Source organism: Psammomys obesus, unplaced genomic scaffold, assembly GCF_907164565.1.
Source record: "Psammomys obesus unplaced genomic scaffold, mPsaObe1.curated_primary_1811, whole genome shotgun sequence".
In the NCBI taxonomy this organism is placed as follows: domain Eukaryota; kingdom Metazoa; phylum Chordata; class Mammalia; order Rodentia; family Muridae; genus Psammomys; species Psammomys obesus.
The window spans coordinates 11,212,836-11,235,935 of NW_026596234.1; the positions used below are offsets into that span (position 1 = coordinate 11,212,836).

General features: G+C 45.4%; 1 protein-coding gene across 1 annotated transcript in view; it reads right to left on the bottom strand.

The window, feature by feature from the left end:
• Window positions 1–23,100, bottom strand: part of Arfgef2 (ADP ribosylation factor guanine nucleotide exchange factor 2) — an 88,452-nt gene that overhangs the window by 59,607 nt on the left and 5,745 nt on the right. Inside the window, exons 2-6 of the mRNA XM_055595963.1 lie at window positions 11,934–11,964; window positions 11,235–11,358; window positions 4,715–4,861; window positions 2,811–2,990; window positions 1,971–2,226 (exon numbers count right to left, since the gene is read on the bottom strand). Coding sequence (XP_055451938.1) covers window positions 1,971–2,226; window positions 2,811–2,990; window positions 4,715–4,861; window positions 11,235–11,358; window positions 11,934–11,964 — 738 coding nt within the window. The remainder of the gene's footprint in view (window positions 1–1,970; window positions 2,227–2,810; window positions 2,991–4,714; window positions 4,862–11,234; window positions 11,359–11,933; window positions 11,965–23,100) is intronic.

Consider the following 23,100-nt stretch of genomic DNA (forward strand, 5'->3'; position numbering starts at 1 on the left):
CCTTTCCTTTCCTTTCCTTTCCTTTCCTTTCCTTTCCTTTCCTTTCCCCCCTAAGATAGGGTCTCATTATGTTGTCCTGGAACTCACTATGTAGACCAGGCTGGCCTCAAACTCACAGAAATCTGACTGCTTCTGTTCCCAAGTACAGGGACTAAATGTATGCGCCATCACACCAGGCAATTGGTCTTATTTTTTGAGAAAGGATCTCTGTAGCCCAGGCTGGTTTTGAATTTACAGTGATCCTCCTGCCCCAGGCTCTCAAAGGCCAAGATTGCAAGTATGCACCATACCTAGCTTATATTGTGCATTTCAAATGGGTCACTATGATGCAAAACTGCATTTCAAAAAAAGATATGCTTATAAAAGACAAAGACCAGGCATGGTGGTGCATGCCTTTAATCCCAGCACTCAGGAGGTAGAGGCAAGTGGATAACTGTGAGTTGGAAGTCAGCTGAAGTTGGTCTATACAGTGTGAGTTCCAGAATCGCCATGGTTTTGTAGAGAGACCCTGCCTCAAAAAACCAAAACCAAACAAACAAATAATAAAAAGACAGACACGAGCTTGGGATGTGGTTCACATAGTAGAATGTTTACCCAGCATGCACCAAGCCCTGGGTCTGAGCCCATGCACCATATAAAGCAGTCATGATGATCCACCCCTATAATCCTAGCACTCCAAAGGTGAATGCAGGAGGAGACTGGATGATTGCTGAGACTTCTATACTGTAGGGACTGATAGAGGAGGACACCTGATGCCATCCTCTGGTCTCTGTAGGTGCACAACCCCAAATATAGGCACATACACCAGAGAGAGAGACTGGGGAAGAAAAGAAAAGGGAGGAGATGGAAGGGAGGGGATAAAAAGAGAAAAGGGGAATTTTAAATTTAAAGAAAAGGACAGAGAGGTAGGCAGAGCCCATTCTCATAAGGCTCTACAAGCAGTCAAGGCGGAACGGCATAGCTTTTGCTCTGACTGGCAGAGAATAGGGAATCCCAAGGGAGCCTGGGACCTTACTCATGCTTTTAAAAGAACACTCTGGCTGAAGCCCAGAATGTGCCACTGAGAAAGCACTCTGGTGTAGCCCAGAAAGGACTGTTCTTCTCTTTGCATAGCCACGGTTACTACTGCACTTTAGTAAGATGTCCAATGTGCGTGCCCTAGGAGGAGATGCTGTCTAAAGGTGTCATCCGTCATGTAACTGAAGCAGAGATGACATCAACTGGAAATATGCTGTGTAGAGCAAAGATCGTGAGTGAAGAATTACAACCACCCAGGAAAGACAAGGTCATGTTAGCCAAAGACTTCTGGATCTGGTTCATTCCAGTGGCTCAGGAGGAGATGCAGACATTCCTAAGTCATCATAATTTATGCTTAATAAATCATTTACTGTCTGATTATAACCAGGCCTGGCATATTATTTTGTTTAAAAATGGAAACAAAGGACAAGTAAGATGGCTCAGCAAGTAAGCATGCTTACTGCCAAGCCTGACTCCATGTGTACTATCCTCAGGAGAGAAACGACTCCCACAGGCTATAGTCTAACCTCTATAGGTATCCTATGACACATGAATATCCATGCTCAGACACAGTGCACAAATTTTAAAAACTTAAGAAAAAAAAAATCAAGCTGTCTCCATGCCATCTACCTGTTCCTTCACATGCCTGCCCATCTGGTGTTCTAGCTCTTCACAGGGGTTTATACATGGAACCAGACTGCCAAGTACTAAGTGATTAATCACCTAGTTAACTCCCTGTGGAGACCAAGTGCCCCAAACTGCACCAACTGTGCTAAGGCTGACAAGAAGCAGCAGCAGCTGGCTCTATTCCAGGACTTCCATCAGGCCTCACTGGCTGTGTCCCATTCAATAAGAGAATAGGGGAAGCCAAGGAAAGGCCCAGAATAGACATGCTGCCCCACAAGCCAACATTTCCCAGTGTGTCTCATAACCCCAAGAAGACACCTGCTCACCGCTTGAAGGCTCAGTTCTTCCAGAGAATGATGAGCCTCTTTCTCGGTGAGCTTCTCCATTTTCTGAGCTCACTTTTCCTAGGCTACTCCTGGCATGGTCACCGTTGGGCAATTCTATTTTTTCAGGAGTCGTTGGTTTGCTCTGGGCCTGGCTCTGCTTCAATCGGCTGAACTTGGGAGATCCTGCTGTGGCCTGGATCACGGGGGACTGAGGTTTTGACTGGATTGGTTTTTCCAATTCTCTGGCCTCCTGCAACTAAAACACAATAGAGAAAAGATTCCATCTAAATAGTTCTAGCATTTCAGTAAGAAACAAAAATTATGCCAGATGCCAGGCATGCTAGTTCATGCCTTTAATTCCCAGCAATCATGGAGGTGGAGGCAGAGGCAGGTGAATCCTGTGGGTTTAAGGCCAGCCTATTCTACAAAGTGAGTCCAGGACAGCCAAGGCTACACAGAGAAACCCTGCCTCGAAAAAAACCCAAAACAAACAACAAACAAACAATAAATCTACCAGACTATTGTTTTAAAAATTTTCAAGCAGCTGATAAAACTTTTGTGCTGTTTTTCTGGGTGTTGGGGGTTAAACCTAGGGCATTGAATATACTAGAAAAGGGTTCCATCACTAAGCTATATTCTAGTCCAGTATGAAGTTTTTAAAAGGAAACAAATCCAAAGCAAACTTAGAATGTGATGACCAAACTTCAAAACCCATGCTGAGTTGCACTCTGGTTTTAAAATCAGAAGTGTCAGGAAAGGATAAACTTTCAAGTGCCAGTGGCCATGCACATGCATGAGCTGATGTCAGCAGGACATGTGGGCAGCCCAGCTGTCACTTACCACTTGGTTTTCCATGCGGGTGAAGATGACGTTCAGCATTTGGGTGAGTGTGGCTTTGGCGGTGGTTTGATTGATGAGGTTTTTGCTGGCCAGATAGATATTGTAGCATGTCCTCACCGTCTGCAGGATAGTGCCCTCGTGGATTTCAATGTGTGGGGAAGTCACTGCGGTCAGAAGAGCCTGAGACAGATCAGAAATGGTTACCTTCCAGAATGCCCACAGTCCTCCTGGGAAAATTTTTCTAGAACAGTGAGGGGTTTTGCCAGTTTTTTGTTGTTGTTGTTGTTGTTGTTTTGTTTTTTTATGTTAAACTTGTGTGCATTTTTTTCTTCTGTTTTTTTTTTTAAATTTTGTTTTATTTTTATTAATTACAGTTTATTCACTTTGTATCCCAGCTATAGCCTCTTCCCTCATCCCCTCCCAATCCCACCCTTCCTCCCTTTTCTTCTCCTATGCCCATCCTCCAGTCCAATGATAGGGGAGGTCCTCCTTCCCTTCCATCTGACCCTAGTCTATCAGGTCTCATCAGGATTGGCTGCACTGTCTTCCTCTGTGGCCTCACAAGGCTGCTCCCCACTCCAGTGGAGATGATCAAAGAGCCAGCCCATGAGTTCATGTCAGGGATGGGCCCTATTCTTATTACTGGGGAACCCTCTTGGATACTGTTTTGTTTTTTTAAAGCAAGTCTCACTCAATAATCCTGGTTGCCCTGAGACTTGTTATATACAGGCTGGCCTCAAATTGTCAGCAATCCTCCTGCCTTGGTCTCCCAAGTGATAAGAGTACATGTGTATATCAACATATCCAGCCTGATTTTTCTAAATTCTCAGATGGTCCTGCAAAATCATCTGGATAATTAGTACCCAGAACCAACTTCCTACTGTTTGGAGTTAAAAAAGCATTGCTAATTCCCTAAAATTTACATCATTTGTAGTATATAAGCTGTGTTGAAGTAGGTGGGAAGTAACTTTTTTTTCAAGCCAGGTGGTGCTAGAGCATGCCTTTAATCCTAGCACTCAGGAGACAGAGGCAGGCGTATTTCAGAGTTCAAGGCTAGCCTGGTCTACAGAGTGAGTTCCAGAACAGCCAAAGTTAAACACAAGAGAAAGCCTGTATCAAAAACAAACAAACAACCTCTAAATAAATAAAATTCTGAGTGTTAACTGGTTAAAACAAAAACAAAAACAAAACCTAAAACGAAAAAAAAAAAAAAAAACTAAAATGAAAACACACTCCCTGACCTCATCCACAGGAATACCAATTCATGGATGGCTCCTAGCTCCCTGTTGGGTTCAAAAAGTTTTAAGACAGTGCAGCTGGCATGGAGTGACTCCCACATAGCTGAGATACCCAGGACCTAAGATCTGGAAGGATGCCTTCAACCATCCCACTCATTTCGTGACACACTGGTGGTACCAGCTCATGCCAAGCCCTTCCTGGCAGTAGACACAGAACAGGGAAGAGCTGAGATTGCAAGAGACGGGGCGGGTTCAGGCATTAAGGGTACCAATGAACTCAGGAGGCAGAGGCAGGCAGATCTCCATGAGTTCAATGCCAGCCTGGTCTACATAGAGAGTGCAGGACAGTCATATTTATACAGAGAAACCCTGTCTTGAAAAACCAAAAAGTACTAATGAAGACTCATAGACTCTTTTGGCTGGAACCCAGGATCTCCAGGGGATATACCAGAGGATTCTCAAGCAAATGAATCCACAGGTGATTACAGCATCATTAGTGGGATTGTTTACTTGGGACACAGCTGACCCTACTCTTCTGGGCTTACTGCATGCTCATAAATTGTGACACTAAGAGAAGATCTAAGAAACACATCAACACTTCTGTTCCAACCAACACAGGGTAAATTAACCCACACTCTCACACCCAGACCAGGCAAACAGAAATACCTTAATTATTTGTAGCTGAACCCCTTCATCCGTCTGAGGACCCTGAAAACAATTGCAAATGGTTTCAACAATCCGGTCGATCAGGCGCTTCCCAGGAGCTCCACTGTCAGGGGCATTGCCAGTGATGTGTCCATATGCGATGAGTTTCTGCACATAGAAAAAAAAAAGTTATAAGTTTCTGCCTGGCTAGATAATAAGCCAGGAGAAATGGTTGGCCTTGAACATCTGGTTCCCATGGAAACAGTTGCTCCCAGGAGCCAGGCAAGCACAGGTATTCTGAGCACAACCTTTAACATCCCCCATTGGGCAGGCAACCTCATACCCAATCTGGACCCTGGGACAGAGAGAGACCTGGGAGGCAGAGGTGAGGGTGAGCTCTACACCTGGCTGAGATTCAGGATCGTCCAGAGGAGCTCACAAAAATGCAGTCTCCTGGACTTCAACCCAGAGCTACTGAACTAGAAGTTAGGGAGGGGAAGCTCAGGAAACCATTTTTTTCCTCTCAACTGTCTAGGTTATTCTAAAGGTCAGCCTGACAAAAGGCCCAAACTTATTTTTTATGTGATTTATTTATTCTTATTTTATGTACATTGGTGTTTGGTTTACAGGTCTGTCTAAGTAAGGGTGTCAGATCCTCTGGAACTGGAATTACAGACAGTTGTGAGCTGCCATGTGGGTGCTGGGAATTGAACGTGGGTCCTCTGGAAAAGTAGCTACTGCTTTTAACCACTGAGCCATCTCTCTAGCCCCCAAGGCTCAGACTTCTAAGGCACACTTTGCTTCAGGAAGCTGGTAAGAATGGGAGCACGCTGCTGTTCTGTGTGTAGTCTTTTGACTGCTCACAAGCCAAGATACAAGATAGACAAGCAAGTGCTCTGAGGATGCCCACAGCGCCACCGTACTATGCAAGTGGCCATCCTGCAGAAGCTTGTAACATTTCTGAGTTGCTTTCTCCATCATAAGTTACAAAGCACCTTTGCTGAATAAGCAGAAAAAGATTAAGAGCCGCTTAAGCAGGAACATAGCGCACACTAGTGTGACAGAAGGAGCTGACTGCCTGCCCCTCTGCTGTTCAAGCCCAACTCTGGGACTGGGAAGAAATCAGGCAGAATGGAGGACAAGCCAGAGCCATTCATCCCACCCTGACCTGTTGCTCAAGATCCTAGGAGGATAGAGCTGGCTTTGGGTGGACAAGTGTCCAGTTCTGACTCTGCTTTTCCCTCTTGACATTAGGATTCAAATTCTGTCATGAACACTGAGATATGAGTGGATGAGTTACAACTCCCAAAATATCAATGTTCAAAATGGAAGTTCCCTGGGACCAGGAAGCAGCTTGATGCTTCAAAATCAAATCTGGGTTCCATCTCAAACACCAAAAAATAGAAAATGGGCTTTTGGTCAGATAGGCTTTTTGCACAGGCCTGTAATCCCAGAACTTAGGAAGTTGAGGCAGAAAGATTATGAATTTGATGCCAGCTTAAGTTGCATAGCAAGAGCTTGTGTCGAAAAACAAAAACAGGGCCATGCTTTGAATCCCAGCACTTAGGAGGCAGAACCAGGCAGGTCTCTGGTCTATATAGCGAGGTCCATGCCAACCACAGTAGATATTCTGTCTCAAATATAATAATATTAAATAATTAACTTTAATTAAGAGCTAGGGAAGTAGTTCAGTCATTAAATGCTTGCCATGCAATGATGAAGACCTGAATTTGATCCCCAGTACCCACATAAAAAGCCAGGAATAGTGGCTGACAGGCCCTTGTAATTCCAGTGCCCAGTAAGTAGAGACAGGCAGATCCCTGAGGCTTGCTGGCCTGACAGCCAAGCCTTATCATTGAGCCCCAAGGGCCAGTGAGAGATCCTGTCTCAAAAACCATGTGGACACTCCTGAAGAATAACCCAAGGGTCATCTCTGGCCTCCACATGTACTCACATGCACACAAGCCACCATTAACCCACACAGAACCTAAACCCCTACACACAAAACCAAACAGCAGAAAGAGCTAAAATACAACATATGTGATAAAAACAGGACACTCTGGGCCAATTGTTTCCTACAGACTTCACTGGGATGTAAAATGAAAATGGTATGCCACTTTTATCTTTTTTTTTTCCTTTTGAGACAGAGACTAATGTACACAAGACCTTGAACTTCTGATCCCCTGGCCTCTCTCTCCTGAGTGCTGGGATTATAGATACAAATCACCATGGCCATTCTATGCTGTACTGAACACTGAATCCAGGATCTCATGCAAGCTGTACAAGCACTCTACCACATCTCCAGCACTAATTTATACCTAATTGAAAAATAATTATTCTTATTTTTTATGTGTATAAGTGTTTTGCCTACATGTGTGTCTATTCATCATGTGCATGCCTGGTGCCTGTGGAGGCCAGAAGAGGGCATCAGATCTCTTGGAACTAGAGTTACAGATGACTATCAGCCACCACATAGGTACTGGGAATTGAATCTGAGTCCCCTGAAAGAGCAGCCAATGCTCTTAGCAATGAGGCATCCCTCTTTGCCCCACTGTTATGGCTATTTTTGAGACAGGGTTTCACTGTGTAGCCCTGGCTGGCCTCCACCACACAGAGCTCCGCTTATCTCTGCCTACACATGACTTGTATTTAATTTTTATTTTGACCTTTTAAAACTTATATTTTTGGAGCTGAACGTGGAGGCATACACCTGTAATCCCAGCATTCAGGGAAGCAGAGGCAGGTGGATCTCTGTGAGTTCCAGGCCAGCCTGGTCTACAAGGCTGCACAGAAAAACCCTGTCTCAAACAAACAAACAAACAAACAAACAAACAAACAGTAAAAGAAAAAGAAAAATTCTATTTTTGAAGGCAGGTGTTGTGGTGCATACCTGTAATCCCAGCACTCAGGAGGCAGAGACAGAAGGATCTCTGTGACTTCAAGGCCAGCCTGGTCTACACAGTGAGTTCCAGGACAGCTGGAGCTACACAAAAAAGCTGAACCTGTCTCAAAAACAAAAACCAAAAAATTCTATTTTTGTATGTTTTATTATGAACAAGGTTTAATAACAGTATATATGTTAATTTTAAGTTGAAATATATTCCAAAAAATATTAATATGCAATCAGAAGAAAACATTAACTTAGGCAAGACAGGCTTTGCCTCTGGGCAGTATGGGTCACCCAGTGCTAAAGAACAGGAGCCCAGGGCTCCTCAGTGTTGCAGAAGCCGCAGCAGGAGTCTCTAGGCTTCTCCCAGAAGGGAGGGGCATCTGTGCCAACTGTTCTATTTACAAAGCAAACCCTAAAGCTCCTTTGTCCCTGTCACTTCTCCAAGATAAGCAAATGACAAGCACAGTGTAGGTGACTTCAGCTGGCTCCACTCTTGTCAAAATCAGACTTTATCCCTAGATTCTGGCCTTTGGTTTCCAAGACATGAATTTCCTCAACTGCCAGGAAATTCCAGTCAAGCAGGCTCAGCAAGGCAGCAGAGGGTAAGCTCCTTTCCATTCAGTCTTCCAGGGTTCCCATCTACTTCCTAAAGTCATAAAGAGGGTAGCACTTTACACCTTGTATACTAAACAAAGTGGCCCTAGTGTACCTATTGAACTCCAGAGAATTCCACCCAAAAGGAGAACCACACACCTTCAGCCTCAAGACTCCCAGTGGGCTGAAGTGAAACAGAACACCAAGGTGTTTAAAAATCATGCAAGCACACAGAGTGAAGACACTAATGCAGTCACTGAAAAGGCCAGGTCAGAGGGTGATAGTTAACAACAAGGCCAGCCATCCTTCCCATAAAGGACCAGGCGTTGAACATACACAGGTCAGTTGGTTTCCACTGCAACTTGTCACCAAAGCCACACGGTGAGAAGGCAGCCTCAGATAAATGAAAAAACACACATCTCTTTGTTGCTATAACTGGAAGTTGTGTCTCCTAGATCCATACTCTTAACTCCCAGAACCAAAAGTGATCATTAAAAGGTTATGCCTTTGTCAGGCAGTGGTTATCAGCCTGGTCTAGCAGTTTCAGGACTGCTAAAGCCACACAGAGAAACTGTCTCAGAATTTAAAAAAAATTTGGCCTGTATGCTAGCACACTAGGGCACAATAAGAATATGGCAGTCTACAAGTTGAGCCACAGTCCTCAGCAAATCAGCCAGGGCCTTGATCTTAGACTGCTCATGCTCCAGAGGTATGAGAGAGGGCCTGGTGTTCTGTGAGACTCAGCTATCAAAGCCCAAGCTGAGACCACTGTATTCCAATCAAATTATCCACAAAAGCAGACAACAGACCAGATCCTAAGTGTGGGATTAGGAAGTTCTACATACCCAAACAAGCCCCTACTTATTGAACAGGAGGACTTGAACTGAACTGGCCACTTTATTATCTAAGCCTCAGACCCCCTGACTCTAAAACAAGAATGAAGCAGCACTCAGGAGGCAAAGGCAGGTGGGTCTCTGAGTTCAAGGTCAGCTTGGTCTACAGAGTGAGTTCCAGAACAGCCAGGGCTATACAGAGAAACCCTATTTTGAAAAAACAAAACAAAACAAAACAAAACAAAAAAAAACAAAATAAAAACAAGAATGCAAATAAACACTTATGAAGCTTAAACAAGGTAATGGGGATGAAGCACCTGGGCAGGGCTGACTGCCCAATGAAGACTGTATGCTATCATTCTTAGGACATCAATGTGTTAGCCATTGGGACCAGTTCCCAAACTAAATCTCATCATAGCGGAGAAAACAACTAAAATTAAGCTTATGTCAAATTTCCTCACCAAACATTCACAGCATCAAATATTTTAGGATAGAAATAGGACTGAGCATGCCATTTAAGAATTCTTGGCTCATTAGATGCTTCACATAGGACAACATGTACAGAATTATCTGTAATGAGAAAGATGATTTTTCATTTGGAAGAACTGCTTTTATGGAAGAAAAAAAACTGTCATCAATTCTAAAGTATATGCATATTAAAGAAAAGAGATTAATCGAGTAAATATTATACTGAGGATGCCAAAAACATGGTGTGCCCTGCCACTTTGCAGTTCTATGTCTTGGCACACAGAACCAATCAATGACATTCTTTCTCAAGAAATGTTCATCTGAATGAGACTTCACAAACCTTCTTACACAACTCTCTAGGCAACTCGAACAGAATCATCTGTTCAGGTTCCCTGTTCTAGGAATTGCTGCTGAACTTCAATATATTCAAACTTCTTCCTGGGCTGAAGAGATGGTTCACTGGTTAAAAGTACTGGCTGTTCTTTCAGAGAGCCCAGGTTTGGTTCCCAGCATCCACATGGCAGCTCACAACTGTCTTTAACTCTAGTTCCAAAGGCTCTAACACCCTCACACAGATATACATGCAGGCAAACCACCAATGCACATAAAATACAAATTTATAAAGTATACATATATATATGTGTATATATATACACACACACACATATACATATATATACTTTCACTAAGGTTAAGAGATGATCAGAAACTTGGAGCTAATGAAAAAAATGTGGCTTGGGAACTGTGAACTAAGGAGCCTAAGCTGTCTCTTAACGACATTGTTGGACAGCCTCCACCTCTAAATTCCTGAGTCTTCAGCAGTTAGAGATCATCTATGAGGACATCACTGAAGCTCTAACTGCAGTCAGTCCTCATCATTTGCAGACTGTTGGTTTCAAATGTACTCACTGACTCACTCACTTGCTCGCTCACTCATTCACTCACTCACATGTATTTGAAAGCCCCAAATGAGCTTCTGTGGAACTTCTGTGGTTACTTGTAGAAATGCATTGAACAGTGAAAATCCCAAATCACAGTGGAGGTGGAACAAGGTGACACTGCTTTCTTTCAGATTTTCCTCCATAAAAAGTGGTTTTTCTGTGATGTTTTCACTGCCTGCCTTTCACAGTTTTCTCTTTTGTGCTCTTTTAAACACCCTCTTAGTGTGTGAGAAAAGTGCTTCATAGAGTTAAGGCTGGGACTGCTTACAAAAAACTGCAGGTTAGATAAACCTGGATCAAGCACTTCATTATGCTGCTGGCTGTGAACACAATGTTAATGAGCCAATGATGCATATTAAGAGGTGTCTTTAAATAGAAACACACAGAGAATAAAGTTATAATCAGCTGACCCAAACTGAAGAACTGGGGAACCCAAGCCTGTACTTCTTGGGGCTGCCTAGTTCACGTTCATAGCAACTGTAGATCAGAACTTCCACGAATCATCAAGTGTGGCTGTACCTGTTTCTACACCTTACAGTATGCATTAATGCCATCAACAATGAGGCTGGGGGCATGTCATGTGCCTGTGTTTATCAAACACAATTGACCTACAAGCAATGTACCTCTGGGGAAATGTCTACTGTTGCTAAGAAGCGCGAACCCCCTTTCCACTGTGAGATCTCCACAAAGGAAGATTCTAACTGCTCTTGCACCACCACCTCCAGGGGCATTCTTGGTGCCAGGACAGCATGGCTACAGGTAAAGGAGTGCCTGTGGCTCTGAAGAACCCCTCACACCAAGTTTAAACATGGTACCTGCAAGCAGTCCAGGGATGTGCTGACCACCCGAGGGGACTTGGATTGGCAGGCCAGCTCGAATGGAAGGAAATACTTGTCAGCTTCAATGAAGTTTGCCTTTGGTGGAGCCGCAGCGCCAAGCCTAGGGAAAAGCAGGAAAGGGCCAAGAGGAAGAAGAAGAAAAAAGAGGTCACTTCTCTCCACTTTATTTTCCCATTTTGCTGGTAAGCACTTAGTTAAACGTGCTAGGAGCTCTATCTTGGGGCAATGTGGTTACAAGCTGAGTATATGTAACTTGAGAAAAAAAACACCAGAATGTCACGTGCAGAAAGCCCTGACTTGTGAGTGGACTCACTGGCATCCTGGACTGGACCTGCTGCAGCCATGCCAGAGCCACATCTCTCATCCGTGACTGGCTGGCCCCATCAAGATAAGGGGCAGGTACTACCACAGCAAGCTGCCCCTTCCACACAAGACAAGGCTTTTGCTTCCTCCTCAAGAGAAGGTGTAAAGGCCTCACCTGGCCTTCTCTAACATCCCTCCAAGCACACAGCCCTGGGCTGGTCACCTGCCCAGCCTGGGAGGTCTGGTGGGTGAGCAAGCACTGTGCTAGCAGAGGTGTGCCGCCCTTTAAATTTAAGAGTAAACTTGCATGGAAAGGGGTTCCCATGGTCACCACCTGCTGTACCCCCAAAAGGAGGAAGCACTGCTGCTTACCTCTGTTTTTCTATTTCTGCTTTAATTTCATCTGGTGGAAGAAGAAAAAAGCACATTAGGAGCATGCAACACTTACAAAAGAGAAAGGCTTGCTACAAAGTATCTGGAAACCATTGGAAAGAATATTTATGAGACTGTGGAACACTCAAATTTTGATATAATGGGAAGCAACAATCTATCCCAGCAGTAATGGCAGCCTTTGGGATTTACTGTGCTAGGCATGAATGTAAGTTCATGCTCAGTTCACCTAACACTCACAGGACCCTGTGCACTGGCACTACTGTTAATCTCTCTCTTGTTTAGAGGAGGCTCACATCCTTGGTACTACTGACATTCTGGAGCCATCCTGTGCACGCCTCTACCTTCTAAATGACAACAGCACTTCCTTTCCCCTGCAGTGTTGTGTTGTGGTTTGTGATAAGGTTTCTCTATGTAGCCAAGGCTAACTGGGAACTCATGATCCTCCTGCTTCAGCCTGTTGAATGATATTGGCAGGTACCAGTCTTTGTTCCCTGAGCAAATTCCCTCCAATGAGAATGAATATTTCAATGTGAAATTCGGACATCATGGGAATAAGGAATTTTTCCACATTACACATTAAAAAAGGGGGAGCCAGGATTTGAACCCAGGTCTTGGCTTTGCGGTCTATGCACTACCTCCTCTGCATAGCTGGTGTATGTTAAAAATAGCTAACACAAAACATCTAACTATGCAAGAAAATATGATAAGAAAATACTGAAACAAGTTAGGCAAATATTGGAAGTTAACTAAATAGTAGAGAAGCGATGTTTGGGTCTTTTAAATTACATTATTTAAATAGTGGGAGAAGGGCAGCAGTGTGCATGTGATTATCAGAGGCCAACTATCAGTTGTCTGTTCACTAGTTCCATCCTGTGGGTCCCTGGGATTGAACTCAGGTCACGAGGCTTGGAACCAAGTACCTTTTATGTGTTTGGGTGTTTTGCCTGCAAGCATGCCTATGCACATGCATGTTTGATACCCAAAGAGGCCAAAGAGGACATCAGCTCGCCTGAAAATAGAGTTACAGACAGTCGTGAGCCACCATGCGGGTGCTGGAAACCCAGCACCTGGAAATCTAGAAGATCATCCAGAGCTCTAAGCTGCTGAACCATCTTTCCAGCCCCCCCCCCTTTTTTGCACATTTTCTAGGATCTAAGCATTTTTTAGGTTGGTACCACCAAAATAAGAGCTAAATATTAGCTAAATACTCCTGACCCCAGCCACCAATATACTCCACGTACATATGTTAGGTCCCCAGGCCTAGGTAGTACCAAAACAGGTGAGGGGGCAAGGGAGGAAGGAAGGAAGGGAGAAAGGAAGAAGGTAGAAAGAAAACACACCAAAGCCTTTCTACACACTCTCTTGAGAGCCAGCAGTCTAGATGAGGGCCCTAGGCATCCTAACAGTACTAAGACACAGTTCAGGAAGTTGTAAGTTCCATTTGCTCGGAAAATCAAGGAACAGGACTGGCTAGAGGTGGTAATGTCTAACCTTCTGGCTGGCCTACGAATTCTCACTGCACACCTAAGAAAACAGCAGAGAATACCCAGATGACCAATATCAAGCCATAAGGCCTGTGATGTTTTGTGAAAGGAACTGTACAACAAGGACCCTGTCCTTAGAGGACATGACTCTTCTAAGAGTGGCGCACCCACCTCCAACAGAAGTCCACAAAACTGGCCTCAAGATCTAGCTTCCATCAACCTGTGTGTTATGCTTAAATGACAAGCTTGTGTGACACACCAGATACATTCTTGCTGCCAACTTAAACATAAGGTTCCTATGGTCATGAGAAGCACTCTTAGGGTTCAGGCAGACGCATCTGACGCAGCCAAGCCTGTGCTAGAAAGAGGTGGTCCCTGAGTCTCCAACCATCTGCTTTAGAATACCACTGATGCCAAGCCAGTGAACAACAAATCTCTCCAGTATGGCCATTCACTGACCATACGAGACACCAAAACAAGACTAAATGCAGGGCTACACACTTGAAGGTTTATGCAGGCCAGGAAAGAAATGTCAAGAAAGGTGTCAGGGAGACGGAATCTTAGGGACAGGAGAGCAGCAGCCTTCAATGGCTAGCACTGGCACCCTCAGAGACCCTGACCCAAGGGTGTTAGTTGCTCTGATTACCCCAAATGTCAAAACCCAGACTTTATAGGAAAGTTCAGATTGCAACTGAAAAATTTAGCTTTTCTATAATTACTACGCCCAGGTAAGTCTGATCTGCTGGCTGCTCTGGCCATGAGGCTACTTACTGGTTTACAGTTTCTTTTTCAAGGAATAGGGAAGATCTCAGAGGCAGTACTTTACTGGTTTCAGAAAAACACCAGCAGGCGAGAGTGGTGGCTTTAAAGAGTACAACCAGCAACTGAATATGGAACAACAGGCTCCGCACAAATTCAGTGTGGTTCAGCCGAAGGGCAGTAAGTGAAGCAGGCCAGAATCCAAGGCAAACTCTGTATGAATCTTACAGATTAGAAAACAAGAGCCAAAGAACTTTCCAAGTAGAGCTGGGATGAATCCAGAAAATCAGTCTAGAGAGCCTGTGTTCATAAGCTCATGTGAGCTTAAGTTCAAAAGCATGCACAGAGAATTAATCTGTAAGCTATTAACAACACAACCTAAATGTGGTTTTGTTTTCACTGACACAAATCACAAAGCTACAACTAATAGTTCAAAACACAGGCACTTTCTCCAGGTGGAAGCTGGTTTACAACCCAGGTATGGAATCTCCCAATCACCTTTCCTATCAGGACTAAGGCAAAAGTACACTCTGGTCAGCCTAGGGGGCTGGGGATACCCATGGCCTGCCATGTACTAGCAAGCACTTCACCACCGGCATACACCCAGCAGCAGCCATAGGAGGGAAACAGGCCTCTCCCATGAGCTATGGCTACCAGGTAGTTCAAGAAATATCAGATGGCCGGGCATGGTGGTGCATGCCTTTTTAATCCAGCACTCAGGAGACAGAGGCAAGTGGATCTCTGTATCCATGGTTCTAGCTTATTGATGGGCCCTAGATATGCCATGGTTCCAGCTAAAAGATGGATCCTAAATAAACTACGGTTTCAGCTGAGACGAGCTTTAAATATAGCATACCATGGTTCTGGCTGAGGTGGGCTCTGGATATATTTAGAGAACACAACTGTTTTCCCACTAAAAAGAGGGGGAATAAAGAACCAGGGCAAGTGTGAGGTAGAACCTCCCAATAGCCTGTGAGACTCAAACACAACCAGGTTCCAAGCCAGGCATGGACACCTGTCAGCTGACTGGTGCAACGTGAATCATCAAACCTCCTGAATCTTGACTTCCTACTGTAAGAACTTTGGATGACAAGCAGTCCCAGACCCCAGAATGAACAACCCCAGGAAAGAAGTCTTGCTATAATCTGAAGGGGCAAAGTAGGCACACAGCAGGCGGCACTGTCACCTCTTTAGCGCTTATCTCAAGCCAAAAGCTAGTGGGGATGCAGAGTCTCCAGTGCTGTGAAAGGAGAGAACACGCGGGACAGATGCTGACTGCACTAACCTGGCACTAGTGACAGTGCTCACTGTGTCCTTTGCAACCCACGGTGGCAGAACAAGATACACTCACCAGCCAGTGTGACACATGTGAAGCCTACAGTCCTCTCGTGAGGACCTCCTTGCAGGCCACCTACTGAGGGCACCCACACTCCACCCACCCAAGAGGAGGACAGGGAGAGGGACAGCTGGTGGGACTCACACGCTAATAGCACTGTACTCCTTAGTGCCAAGGGGGCAGCCAGTAACAATAAATGAGCAGGCCAAAAAGGAGAGAAATAGGCCTGGGATAGGACAGCTGCAGCTAAAAGCCATACTTCTCCCGAGATGTTTCTGTGTGATGCCATTACCTACAGCAACCTGGCACCAGCTCACCTCTCCTTCCTGACAAAGGCCTACACGATCCTCACATCCAGCCCTGCCCAACCATTATTAGCCAATGCCCTCAGGCCACAGCATTCTTTCCAACAGGACAGCCATATAGCCCTATTATCCAAATCAGCCCTATTCCCTTTCAAGTCTCTCAACCACCTGCTCCTCCACCCCAAAGCCACCTACAATGACTGATCACATTCTGAATCTTGGCCCAATGTAGAACTGGGGCACTTCCAGCTCCTTGCTAGCCTCTCCACATGGTCTCCTCTCCTTCCAGCTAGCCTACCTACTCAAATGCTCCCAGAGGATCTTCCCCTGGCCTGCCAAACCTTCCCATGACCAACCTATCTGCTTTCCTGTTCCTGAATTTTCCAGGTGGAGCCCTTCAGCAGGACTGCTGTTAGAATGAGAGACACTCAACAGTCATGACTTCTGACCTCTGGTCTCAATTTTTGGCAAAACTCCATCCTAAGATAACAATTCCATCCTCTGATGACTGGTCTCCACCTAAGCTAACATCCATCAACTGTCAGGTCTACGATGCTGCCATTACCAGCTTCAGAGGGAACCTCAATACAGTCACTCTGTCCCTCCTGCCCTCTTTCCTCACCATGCGTACCATACCTCATTCTACTCAGTCTACCTCACCAACTGGCATCATCACATCCTTCCCTCACAGCTGATGTGGCGGCTTCTCCTTCACAGAGACGCTAGAAGCTATCACACAGAGACTCCTTCAACTTCCTGTCAGCAAGCCTACAAAGGGACTTGCCTGTGCCCCCCCTCTGACCTCTTGTTGTGTGTGAAGGGTACATCTTCCATGCCCTCCTATTCCGATCTGCTTGCTTGGGGACTTCATGCTCTCAGGACCGGCCACTTTGACCACTTCTCATCACAAGGCTATCATCACTGCCACACTTACCTGCCTTACTGTTGTGCTTCTGGCTTTTCTCTCCTCTCCCATACCATAGCTCTTCTCCACACAGTAGGCAGAGGGACCATCTTATAGTGTGTGACAGTTAATAGTGTCAATTTGACAGGATCTAGAATCACTTAGTAGATAAGCCTCCAGGCATGCTTGTGAGATTGCCTAGATTAGATTACCTGAGGTAAGAGGAGCCACTTTAATTGTGGACAGCACCCTCTATGGCCAGAGTCCTGGGTGGTAAAAGAGAAGGCTGAGCACCAGCATCCACTGCTCTCTGCTTCCAACTGTGGACATGTGACCAGGCCCTCAAGCTCCTGCCACAGTGCACTGTCCATCAAACTGACCCCCCAAACAAACTCTTCCTTCCATAAACTGCTCTGAGGCAGCAAAGAGGCAATGTGGCTCACACAAGGGGAGCCAATGGCCCTCATTTGTTCAATTCTCCCACATCACCAAGTAAGTTCAGAATCTGTATGGCTGCCAAGCTTCTATGATCTGACCCTAGTCACCATTCTGTTCCCCCCAACCCCCGACAACTCTGGATGCCACCCTCCATTCCCCACCATATCTTATGGCTCTCCTTTCAATTCCAGGCTCACATGTCACCACTCTGGAGAGGCCTTTCAGCATCATTAACAGCTGCCACCTGGTACCAACCTGCCCTGCATCCCTAACACCTTTTACTTTCACTCTGGTTTACTCGGCTCATCTTTCTTCATAGTACTGACTGATCACTTTTGACATACTATGTGTTAGCTCCTTCACACCTGCTTCCCCAGCAGATAGAAACTCTACAACAAGCCTGTCTGTGCTGTCCACTAGAATGTGTCAGCAGACAAAAGCAGGCACTCAGTGTGTGTTGAACACCTTTCTTGTATTATTTAACCTCTTCCTCAAGTGGATCCCTTTTCAATGACATTTAGAAAATTTCAAGCTTCTTCTACCTTAAAGAAAACTAAAAGTGTGCATGGCAACACAACCGTAATCCCAGCATTCAGGAGGTTGAAGCAGAACTGCCACAAGTACCAGGCCAACCACTATTACACAGCAAGGTTTTTTCTGAAAACCAAGAAAAAGACAAATCTTACACAGGCCACACACACCCTCCTGACAGCACACACAAACAAGCCTTCTACTCTCACTTCTGCCCACGCCAGTCTGGGTCTCACCTGCAGCTCTCCACCCAAACAGCTCAAGAGGCCATCAACAACCATGTCTCTAACCTAATAGGCATGCTTCCCTCGGCACCCACTTACCAACCCCATGCACCAAGAATTTTCCTCCACATCTGCCTGTGCTTCTCACCTGTTTCTATTCTAGCTCCCTCTGCGCAGGCAGAGAGCTGGAGGTCCTAGCCCCAGGCCCCCTCCCACACATTCCAGTCTCCAGACCAGGCCTCTTTCTTAGGAACCTCAGACTTATTTATGCAGTCACTTCCTGTTTCATGTGTCTAACTTGATGGTGCTTAAATGGTTTATATATGGAATGTCCTCCAAGAGACCCATGTTTTAAAGTTGTGGTCCCTAGATGGAGCCAACTGTTGAGGGGTGATTAGCTCCTGAGGGTGTTAACTGTATCAACAGGTTAATCTGCTGGTGAGGTCATACTGAGTGAGCTATGAAAGGTGGGCCTGGCTGGAGGTAGATGACCTAGGGATGTGCCTCTGAAGGATGTCTTGTTCCTGGTGTCTCTGTCTCTCTCTCCTTCCTGGGCGTGAGCTCTGATCCACCACACCCTTGCACCTCATCTCAGACCCAAAACAATGAAGTTAGCCACCAATGACTGAAGGCTCTGGACTATAAGCCAAACATTTCCTTCTTTATTCCTCTAAGATACTTGCCACATTGGTGAAACACTGACTAATCAAAGTCCAAAGGCAGACTTTGTCCCAGCTCATGTAAGCCTTCTCCCTCCCTCTCCCCATATGGTCTTCCCTCTTCCCATCTGACAGTTCAGACCACAGTTAGGAATCTGGAGATCCTTGAACAACTCCAGTTCTTATGTTCTTACCCGGGTTCTCTTAGTTCTACTTTTCAACCAGGCCACCAATGCATTCGCTTAGCTCTGTTTGTGTTGCCATCACTCCAAGTCTCTCACCAGTATGACGATAACTGCCTTTTACTTGATCCCAAGCAATCCCTCTAGTCTCCTTGTAAGATGTGTACACAGCCCAAGTGACCTTTTCAAAACACAAGCCTGACTGTGCCAGCACCTTCTTCCTGTTTCAAACTCTTCAGTGTCAGTCACTGTTTTGTCTATGTCCCTGTAGGGCTCTGACCCTCCTCCCAAGCACACTAGGTCTCAGACACATGATGCTCTGTCACAAATTGTTTGCTTAGGCTGGTCCCTCTGCTGAACTACCTCCCACCCCAACTTCTGTGTTTGCATTCATCATTCAGATCTCACTCATACTTAGGGAAGGTGCTCAAGTCAGAGTCCAGTTCTCTAACAGGAGCAGGCTTCTTCCTGGCATGGCCAGAGGGTGTGACTGTGGCTGCATCAGAGCACAGTCCTCGTTTGTTTTGCTCCTCTGGCATCATGACCCCAGCTGTGGCACCCAAGTACATCCCTCTGAACGAGAGTCAGATTGGTCTGGACAACAGACAAAAAAAAGTAAACAACAGATATGCCCAGACACCTCCCTAGTGCTCAGGGGAAGTTAATCTTTACAGCCCACCAACAGAAGGCCTATTCTCCCCACAAACTGTAAAACCCAGTAAAACAACAAGCTAACCAAAACTAGCCTGGCAGGAAGACTCCAAGAATGAATCAGCAAACATAAAACTATTTTCTGCCATCGCCTCACAGGAAAGAAAGGCAAGCAGTGTCTCGGCAGGTCCCCTGTGCCTGCAGGGGGCAGTGATAAGGAAACCCAGCTCCAAGCTACTCATATGAAGACTCTGTGTTCTGTGATAAAGCACATGTTTTCACAGCTCTGTTCTTCTCCCAAAGGAACAGGATTGCTGTTTGTCCTGGCACTGCTTTCAGAGTCTCCGGAGACTTACAAGTATGAGAACAGACAGGTCTAGATTCACTTGCTCAGCCACAGTTATGGATGCAGCTCCACAGCCAACTCATGAGACAGAGAAGGGTGAGCATCCAGGTCTTCCTCCTTGGCCACACAGGTCTGAGAAACTGCAGGTATTCTCCTCATCTCAGAAACAAGGCACCAAGAAGCTAGATTAGTAACGCAGGCCACAGGACTGTAAGCAAAGGGTCAAACTTTCCCACCAATCCTGACACACACTTCAATTAGCAACATGACACAATGTTTAGCTGCTGTTGCTAAAAGGTGAGCTCCCTCCTGGAAACACTACAAAACTTTTCAACAAAGAGCAATCTGCAGGGAGAGCTGAAGTGATGGCTCAGCACTGCTCCTGCAGAGGATCTGAGTTTGAGTCCCAGCACCCATGACAGGTACCTGTAAGGCTTCTTCCAGGGAATCTGGTGCCCTCTTCTAACTTTCATGGGCACATATAAACATGCGTGTGCATATACACACATACACACTAAAACAAAATAAATCTATTTTTAACTCATGAGGCAGAGGCAGGCAAATGTTTGTAAGTTCAGGACAGCCACAGCTACACAAGAAACCCCATCTCAAAACAAAAACAAAAATTTGTATTTTTTAAAGTTATTTTATTATTTTGTCTGTATGGGTGTTTTGCCTGCATGTCTATGCATTATGAGAAGCCGGAAGAGTGCATCAGATCCCTTGGGACTGGAATTACAAATGGCTGTGAGCCATCACATAGGGGCTGGGGTCAAACCTTGGTCCTCTGGAAGAGCAGCTTGTGGTCTTAACTGCTGAGCCGTAAATCCAGTCCCCTCTGTTTTGGAACTTTTGTTTGCTTGGTTAGGTTGGTTGTTTTCTTGTTTGTAGACAGGGTTTATCTGTGTAGCAGGGGCTGTTCTTGAACATATTCTGTAGACCAGACAAGCCTCAAACTCACAGAGATCTGCCTGCCTCTGCCTCCTTGGTGCTGGATTTAAGGGAGTGTACCACCACTGCCTACAGCAATCTGCAGAACCTTAGCATGTTCAGTTTTTATGAAATATATCACTTGCAGACAAATTCCTAATTTAGACACTGGAATGTACACTAAAACTGAAAGCTTTATTCTGGACAGTATTTCAATTAACTATTTATTTGGGGATAAACAGAGTATTTTATTTTGAGATAAAAAGTTTTGCCATAGGACCTTGGCTGGTCTAGAACTCACTCTCACTCTGCAAATCAAGCTGGCCTCAAACTACAGCAACATCTGGTCTCTGGCTCTTGAGTGCTGGGATTAAAGGTATGCACCCTGATGCCCGATCACGTGTTATTTCTGAGACAAGATCTCAATAAGTAGCAGAGCATTAATAAAAGCCAGAATGTACTGGCTGGTTTTGTGTGTTAACTTGACACAAGATCGAATTATCAGAGGTGAAGGTTGAAGGAACCATAGTTGAGAAAATGTCTCCATGAGATCCAGAGACGTAGGGCATTTTCTCAATCAGTGACCAACGGGGGAGGGACCAGCTCATGGTGGGTGGTGCCATCCCTGGAGTGGTGGTCCTGGGTTCTAGAGAAAGCAGGCTGAGCAAGCTAAGGGAAGCAAACCAGTAAGTAGCATCTCCATGGCCTGTGCATGAGCTCCTGCCTCCAGGTCCCTGCCCTGCTTGAGTTCCTCTCCCGACTTCCTTTGATGATGAACAGCAGTGTGGAAGTGTGAGCTGAATAGACCCTTTCCTCCCCACATTGCTTTTTGGTCCTGTGCTTCATCACAGCAATAAAGCTCTAACTAAGACAAATTGGTACCAGCGTGTCAGGTGTTACTGTGATAGACTTGACCATGTTCGGGGGAGGATTGTGGAAGGGCTTTGAAACTTTAGGCTAGAAGGGCCATAGGGTATTAAGAGCTCTGTGGGATGTTCTGTAGGAGCTTGGAAGATAAGAATGTTGAGAGCAGTACAGAAGATGGAGGCCTGGCTTGTAACATTTCAGAAGGCTGATTAAAGACTCTACAGGATCATTTGCTATTTTGATTTAAGATTCTGTGGTTCTTCCTAACTGAGGCTGAAGAATCAGCTGTGATTAACAAGATACCAAGGCCTTCACATTACTGGGACAATTGATGCTGGTTAGCTGGAGCTAAGAAATTAACAGCGATTAAGAAGAGACCAGCATCAATGAGGTGAAATTTTCTGGGAAGTATTTTCTGAAGAGCACAAAGCTGTGTTCTAGAGATAGCCAAGGTTGTACCTTGTACTGGCAGCCAGACTTGGTAATGTGTGAAAGTCACCCAGGTGGCAATAGTTTAGAAGGCATGAATGGTCATGGAGAACAGCTGAGGCTGGGCACTGTGAGGGGACAGGAAAGGCCATTGGTGAAGTTGCAGTTGCAGTGTCAGCTGAAGGTCCAGGACGGAAGGGGTCATGTAAAGAAGTTGACGCTTGGCACCATGAAGAGAGCCTGTGAGAGGATATGAGTGAAGGTGCAGCCTAGCTGCAACGGAAGACCTCAGTGTTTTGGAGATGCCAGTACCATGGGACAGCCACCAGGGACAGCCACCAAGGACAGCAGCAGCAATGGAGTGGAGCCATCTAGAGCCAGAAGACAAGCTGTGTGTGCTACAGAGGGTAGAGCTGGAGAAGTGACCACACCATTTGGAAGTCCAGAGATTGTGAGTGGATCTCAAACACTGGACAGTTAAAGAGTTTGATTCTGCTTTGACTTAACTGTGCCCTGATATTTTCCTCTTGAAGTAAAGTATTTTATGGGAGCCCATAGTTGAGAGACTTTGAATTTCAAAAGATTTGGATTTTAAAAGAGATTGGATATTTTAAAGAGACTAAAATTTCAATGTGCTATAATTTGTAAAAATTGTGGGTCTTTTATTAAAGCTATTTATGTTTTTAAGGTGAGATTTTTGGAGATAAATAAAAAAGGAAGGGTTTTAGCTTAATAGTGATATGTTAGTGTGTCAAGTTGACAAGAGGTCAGTTGTACCTGACAGTTTTGTGTATCAACTTGACACAAGCTAGAGTCATAGAGTGGAAGGAACCACAGTTGAGGAAATGCCTCCATGAGATCCAGCTGTAAGGCATTTTTCTCAGTTAGTGACCAATGGGGGAGGGTCCAGCCCACTGTGGGTGGTGCCATCCCTGGGTTGGTTGTCCTAGGTTCTATAGAAAGCAGCTGAGCAAGCCATGGAGAACTAAACAGCAAGCAGTGCCCTCCATGGACTCTATCTTAGCTCCTGCCTCCAGGTTCCTGCCCTGCTTGAGTTCCTGTCCCAACTTCCTTTGATGATGAACAGCAATGTGGAAATGT